The 6,727-nt window shown below is 44.6% G+C and overlaps 1 protein-coding gene across 4 annotated transcripts; it reads right to left on the bottom strand.

The window, feature by feature from the left end:
* Positions 1-380: 380 nt before the first annotated feature.
* Positions 381-5,326, bottom strand: LOC118698189 (GTPase-activating Rap/Ran-GAP domain-like protein 3). Of its 4 annotated transcripts, XR_008508426.1 has the most exons (7): positions 4,784-5,319; positions 4,193-4,257; positions 3,510-3,573; positions 3,159-3,227; positions 2,768-2,843; positions 1,877-1,998; positions 381-1,453 (listed from the first exon to the last, which is right to left on the bottom strand). XR_008508426.1 is itself a non-coding variant. In XM_054514984.1 (6 exons), exons 1-5 carry the CDS (start codon positions 4,840-4,842, stop codon positions 1,931-1,933), a joined length of 294 nt encoding a protein of 97 aa, XP_054370959.1. In that variant the 5' UTR covers positions 4,843-5,323; the 3' UTR covers positions 381-1,453; positions 1,877-1,930. The 4 variants fall into 4 exon arrangements, 1 of the variants encoding a protein (XP_054370959.1); XR_008508427.1 differs by having other exon boundaries at positions 381-1,430; positions 2,768-3,227; positions 4,784-5,326; XR_008508425.1 differs by having other exon boundaries at positions 2,768-3,227; positions 4,784-5,323.
* Between the last annotated feature and the right edge of the window lie 1,401 nt (positions 5,327-6,727).

Genomic DNA, 6,727 nt, shown 5'->3' on the forward strand with positions numbered 1-6,727 from the left:
TGCGCTCGGCGGAGCTCGGCTCGCTCCGGAGACGCTCGGCTCGAGTCGGCTCTTGTCGCCTCAACTCGGCTCTTGGCGCCTGCATTCGCCTCTTCGGCAGAGCTCGCCTCGCTTCGGCCCAACTCCCAGCCGCTCGGTGCCTTCGGCGCGCCTCGGCTCCGCTCGCCCCGGTTCGCTCGAGGCCGTCAGGGTCGGCCGCTCTCGCCTTGCTTCGGCCGAGCTCGTGCGATTCCCCCGAAGGCGGCGTCGTTCGGTTGTGTTTTTAGAAATATCTTTCTCTATCGATTGTATCTTTCTATAGTTAGATTTATATTTCTAGAATACTTCTATTAATCCAAATAAAAACCCCATCTCTAACCAAAAAAATACACGAAAACACCTTCTTTTAAACGGTATCGAAATATTTTTATACTTTGTATAGTTATACTCACATTTATATATATGGTTTCTTTTGATGCAATCTATTAATAATTATCTATAATATCTATAAAATTCTAGACATGTATTTAAAGTATTATTTATATTATGTATCGTATCTACTGCTGCAACTGATTTTTTCTTCTAGTTTTAAACTTTATCTGTACGTATTTATGATATATTTCTAGACTTAGATTTCTACCTTCATATTCTTTGTATTTATCATTTTTATCATCAAAACCCTGCCTACTGACAAGTAAAAAAAAACGCTTTCTTTAACGATTTAAAAAATATTTTTATATTTATAATTTTCCTCTTTCTATTTATCATTTGCTCTCTAGTACGTGATAACATACCTGCTCCTGCACCGCAGTGGGGCTCCCTCTCCTGGGCACCTCGGGGTGCCCCCAACGGCATCAGAGCCCCGAGTCTTCACCCCCCCTTTTCCTCTAGTTAGAAACTACACTGGAACTTTTTTCTGGAAACAAAGACACGACCTAAATCCTCTCCCCATGTCCTAGACAGATAGATGTTCAGTTCTTAGTTGACTGGGCAGCAGTTTCTTCAATAGAACGAGAAACAATATGGAAACGTTTTAGCTACAAGCAAATAGGCAAATCTGAACAAGGTCCTGGTGGCCAGCCGCTGCAGTTATTTTGAAGCCATTTTTTAAACAATCAAGTACTGATCCCACAAAAAATAAAGCAAAAAGCTGACTACTGGCTAAGAAAGAAGGAAAAATTAACTTTTGACGACAACAACAACATTCCAAGGACACAGGCTTTTTTCCAATCTCATACCTTATTACTACCTCTCTTGGGAATTCTCATCGTGGATCCCAAAAGGAATAAATCCCTCAGCGTGTCCTAAAGCACCAAGGAGCTACCTACAAGTGAAGGTGGCTACTTTCAGTGCAGACACAGCTGATGACACAGCAGTAGCGCAGTTCTATGCTGCCCAGGGATAATACTGTCTCCTCTTCTCCAGCAGCTGACTCTCTCCTGCCATGGTTTCTGTAAATGCATCAGAGCACGACCTTAAACACAAACAGGCAAGAAAACACCATCAGAAGTCTTTCATTGAGCACTACAAGAAGGGTTCCAAGCAGAGACCAACAGAATTTCAAGGAAGCAGTATGCAATTAAACCACCTCAGACTCGTTCAAGTATCCGGCAGGTAGATGGAACCAAAATGGAACCATTCAGAAACGACAAAGAAAACCTCCCCAAGTATTTATACAGGAGTCCTTAACGTCAGAAATGGGATGACAGGTTATGTTCAGATAAGATGAATGTTTATTTGGATGTAGAAATAAACTTCTCTCATGGTCCTTTGCCAAAAAATAGAACCTACAAGTGAACACCTACACCTGCCTAAAAAGACCTAACGAGCCCCTGGCAGCCACCGGCATCAAAGCACAGGGGATGTTTCTAATCCAGGCTAAGGAGAACAATATCACCTTTTGTTCTCTCCAGTTTGTTTCCTCTGCAGTCCTATTTGCTTCTTATGATTTTTACACTCTCTGTATCTTCTCGGGCAGCGCTGAGTCTGACGACCGGGATACGAGAGTCCTTCCCTGCCCTACGGAGAGAACCAGGAAAAAAAGTTAAAAAAAGAACAGGGCAGTTTGAAGTTAATACTTCCGACGAGAAGCAGCACCTGACAAACAGAGTGAACAAAGCGTGATACCTCCCTGGGGACAGAAGACTTACAAACTCTCCGGGATTTACAATCCTAGTAACCAAGCCCTTCAGCACAGCAGCCAAGTGTCCCATTAGGTGGTGCTGCACCAAAGAATGATCCGAGAGGTTCCAAAGAGTGAAACGCACGTTATTTTCCAAAGACGTAAAATCGTGCAAAATAACAAAACTACAATAGATCTAAACTACAGGGCAAGAGTACAAGTGTTAACTTGAGGAGCTGGAACCATCCAGGTGAGCAACTGCTAACTGGATCCTCAACAGAGTTTGAGGAACCCTCCAGGATACAGAAGGGTTTTCCCCAGCAATGTCACAGGCCGAGTTTTGATAGAAGTACACTTGCCAGATGCTCAGAAACGTCACCCATCCTCCTCCGGGTGTCCTGAGAGAGCTGCGAATGGCTCTCACGTGGTTTGAGCTGGTTCTGTAAGGGCTCAGGGTGAATTTCACCAGATGCAACCAAACTGGGCAACACCCAGTGGGACAGAAGGAACCCAAAGCTTGTTTTACCCAAAGCTTGGGTAAGCAGAGCTCCAGCAAATACTGAGGAAACGGACAGAACAGGGTAACAAATAATAAACATACCTTTTTTTTTTTTTTTTTTTTTTTTCAGATGAGCAAAACAATTAAGGAGAAGGTGGAAAACTCACCATGACTGAACATTTCATCACCTGTAAGCTGACCATCCTTAGCATAGAGGATTCCAAATTTAAAATTCACCGATCCCTGGAAAATAAAACCAAATATTATTTGGTAAACAGTCAAACAGAAGACATAACAATTTGGGTCCTCTAATCTTTGCATACATCCTACACATCAGAACATACATTTTATACTATCTCCTACTACACGATAATTTACCTTTAAACTTTGATAGTATAGCATAAAACCATTAACTTAGATGGGTGATCAATTATTATTAAGTTGGTGCTTCAAGTTATTTTTGCTGTCAGGTTCAAAAAAACATTACTTCTTTTTACTGTAACGAGCAATTGATTTAGAAGTCATCAAAAGCCCATCAAAATACAAAGCTGTACTCACCGGACGGGTCTGTGAGCAAGAAGTAGTTAGGCTTGTACTCACCTCTTGCCCTTCAACAACCAATAAATCCTGTCAACAAAAACAGCATCTTTAGCCCCCTCCTATTAAAGATTCTACAAGGATGATGGTTTTATTTGTGTTTAGAAGTTTGGATTTGAAATGGCCAGTTCAATGGATAAAGAGACAGTTTAAGTAGTATTCGATTATTATTATTATTATTATTATTATTATTATTATTATTATTATTATTAGCTACTGGAAGAAACAAACCAGTAGTATCTATACTTAATTACTTCTATTTCCAGGAAATCATAAAGAAAAAGAACCAAACAAAAAAAAGTCACTTCCTACCTTTTGTATCTCAGGATGAAAAATGTCTCTTGGGCTCTTCTCCAGTTTCTCAAGACTCCTGGCACTGAAATGCAAATGAACGAGTGCTTTAGAGGAGGGCAAGTGCACATTCCAACCCCGAACCACCAACCGATTGCAGTTACAGCGCTTACAAAATGAATCGTTCCCAGAGCCTCTGGGAAATGGAACGGTTGGTGCAACTGCCATTTCTTCCCCAAAATACTAACTTCCAACACTTCCTAAACTTAGTTTGCATTTTAAAAACAGAAATTAGGGAGACTCAGGGTGGAGATCAGGTTGAAATTGATTTCCTTCTAAAGCACAGGGCTCTGTTCCATCACCCTTCACTTTGGCTCCACACAGAATCACGGGGAGCATTTTAGGAGGGCCCAAGAACCAATTCTATTTCTCTCTTTTTTCTAGTTCTCTCTCTTCCTAAATCATTCAAGGCAAGTCAAATGAAAAAGGACAAGTTCAGCATCAAATTCACACTTTTTCCCTTTGTCTGCTCAAGAACAGGCTTTTAAACCACTTCTTGCTGCCTTCAACGATTAAGACTTGCAAAACAGTTTCGCAAGTTTGATAGGTTTATCATAAAAACCACAGAACGCAAGCTCTGAATTACAGGAAAAGGTACACAGGCAAATATCTCAGCTGATGGTGGCTTATTTGTAAACACATACCTTAACGGAGATTGCACTGAGAATGTTTCAGTGGGACTCTAAGGGAAAAGTATTTTCTGAGTACCCTGTAAACAAGAAAAGCTAGGATATATTACAGGACATACCCACTTGTTCTGCATATTCAAATAGGATTATCAATAAAAACATTTAAGAAGGAAGAAAACCAAGGTAATTTTACTCAGCTATATTTGCTGCCGATTTAGAGAAAAAAAAAAAAAAAAAAAGTCACGGGTGCTGCAAAGAAAAAAAAAAAGTGAACCAGAAACGCCTACAGTAGAACTTTAAAACAATTGCTTGGATAAAAGCAGCTCATGGAACATGAAGTAGAAAAAAAGCGAAACCAGTATCAGACCTGCCTATTTTCTTACCATTGCACAAGAAAAATCCGACAAGCGGTATAAAGTCACTGCCTAAAACCGATCCTAGGATGTAACCAAGAACAATTGAGGCATTTGCTAATCTAAACGGAAACCTTTTCCGGACCCTAGTGTCAAATCACACGTTTTGTCTTGCAGCAGCTCGAGGCTGGAGAGCATTTCCCCTGGGGGTCGGGAGGGTAGGGGCACAAGGGGCTGAGTTTGCGGATCGCACCTGTGCCAGCAGAAGGATCCAGCCCGCGCGCTCCTTGCGCTCGCCATTCTCCGGGCCATCGCTGTGTTTTACTGCTCAGCGATGCCGCTCCATCTGTTTGCGTGGAAGAAAGAGCCACGAGCACTGAGGCACTCAGCAGCCGTGTCATTCCAGCCGCTCGTCCGCCCCCGCCCGCAGCAGCGGCAGCAGCCCGAGGGACACGGCTGCAGCTCGGCGGCTCCCGCGCCTCCGCCAGCCGCCGCACAGTGACCGCGGCAGCGCCCGGCGCCGCTCGCCCGGGGCGGCTCCTGCAGCTCCCGGCCCGCGGCAGCAAAGCACCGCCTGGCGCTCCGCCATCGGCGGGCGGCAGCGCGCCCCGCCCGAGCTGAGCCCCCGCCACCGGGACCGCTGAGCGAGGCCGAGGCACCGGGCGGACGCCCCTTCCGCGCCGCTCGGCTCCGTGCGGGCGGCCGGCCGGAGGCTTCGCCCCTCCAGCGTCGCTGCCGCGGCTCCGTCCCGCGCGGGAGAGGCGCCGGGAGCTCCCCGCGCCCGGCGCGCGGCCGCCTCGGCCCGCCAGCCATTCATATGGCGCGTCGGCCGTTGCGTCAGACGCCGCGCTTTACGGCCGCAGGGCCTGCCGGGAGTTGTAGTCTCGGACTGACAGCCACCGCTCCGTTTTCCGCCACCGGGAGCTGCGGTCCCGCCGGGGGATCAAACGGCTCCTTCGCTCCTGGGCGCGGAAGCACCTTAGGCAGCACCGCCCCTCCCGAATGTCCTTTCTTTTCCACTCCAACTCTTTTTTCTTTTTTTCACTCTGTTTTTCACCCCCTTTTCCACTTTCGCTCTTTCTTTTTCACTCTCACCCTTTTCCTTTTTCATTTTTTTTTCTTCCTTTCTCTTCCTTCTTTTTTTTTTTTCTTCCTTTCCTTTTTCCTTTTCTTTCTTTCTGTCTGTCTTTCTCTCTCTCGTTCTTTCTTTCTCTGGCTCTCTTCCTGTCTCTTTCTTTCTTTCTTTCTTTCTTTCTTTCTTTCTTTCTTTCTTTCTTTCTTTCTTTCTTTCTGTCTGTCTTTTTCTATTTCGTTCTCTCTCTCTTTCTTTCTTTCTCTGGCTCTCTTCCTGTCTCTCTCTTTCTCTCATTCTGTCTGTCTTTCTGTCTTTCTCTCTGTCTCTCCTTCTTTCTCTCTTTCTCTCATTCTGTCTGTCTTTCTGTCTTTCTCTCTGTCTCTCCTTCTTTCTCTCTTTCTCTCATTCTGTCTGTCTTTCTGTCTTTCTCTCTGTCTCTCCTTCTTTCTCTCTTTCTCTCATTCTGTCTGTCTTTCTGTCTTTCTCTCTGTCTCTCCTTCTTTCTGTCTTTCTCTCATTCTGTCTGTCTTTCTGTCTTTCTGTCTTTCTCTCATTCTGTCTGTCTTTCTGTCTTTCTCTCTGTCTCTCCTTCTTTCTCTCTTTCTCTCATTCTGTCTGTCTTCCTGTCTTTCTCTCTGTCTCTCCTTCTTTCTCTCTTTCTCTCATTCTGTCTGTCTTTCTGTCTTTCTCTCTGTCTCTCCTTCTTTCTTTCTCTCATTCTGTCTGTCGTTCTGTCTTTCTCTCTGTCTCTCCTTCTTTCTTTCTCTCATTCTGTCTGTCTTTCTGTCTTTCTCTCTGTCTCTCTTTCTCTCATTCTGTCTCTCTTTCTTTCTCTCTGTCTTTCTGTCTTTCTCTCTGTCTCTCTTTCTCTCATTCTGTCTCTCTTTCTTTCTCTCTGTCTTTCTGTCTTTCTCTCTGTCTCTCTTTCTTTCTCTCTGTCTTTCTCCCTGTCTCTCTTTCTCTCTTTCTTTCTCTCTGTCTTTCTCCCTGTCTCTCTTTCTTTCTCTCTGTCTTTCTCTCTGTCTCTCTGTCTTTCTCTCTTTATCTCTTTCTTTCTCTCTGTCTTTCTCCCTGTCTCTCTTTCTTTCTCTCTTTCTTTCTCTGTCTCTCTTTCTTTCTCTC

Source organism: Molothrus ater, chromosome 5 (genome assembly GCF_012460135.2).
Source record: "Molothrus ater isolate BHLD 08-10-18 breed brown headed cowbird chromosome 5, BPBGC_Mater_1.1, whole genome shotgun sequence".
Classification (NCBI taxonomy): domain Eukaryota; kingdom Metazoa; phylum Chordata; class Aves; order Passeriformes; family Icteridae; genus Molothrus; species Molothrus ater.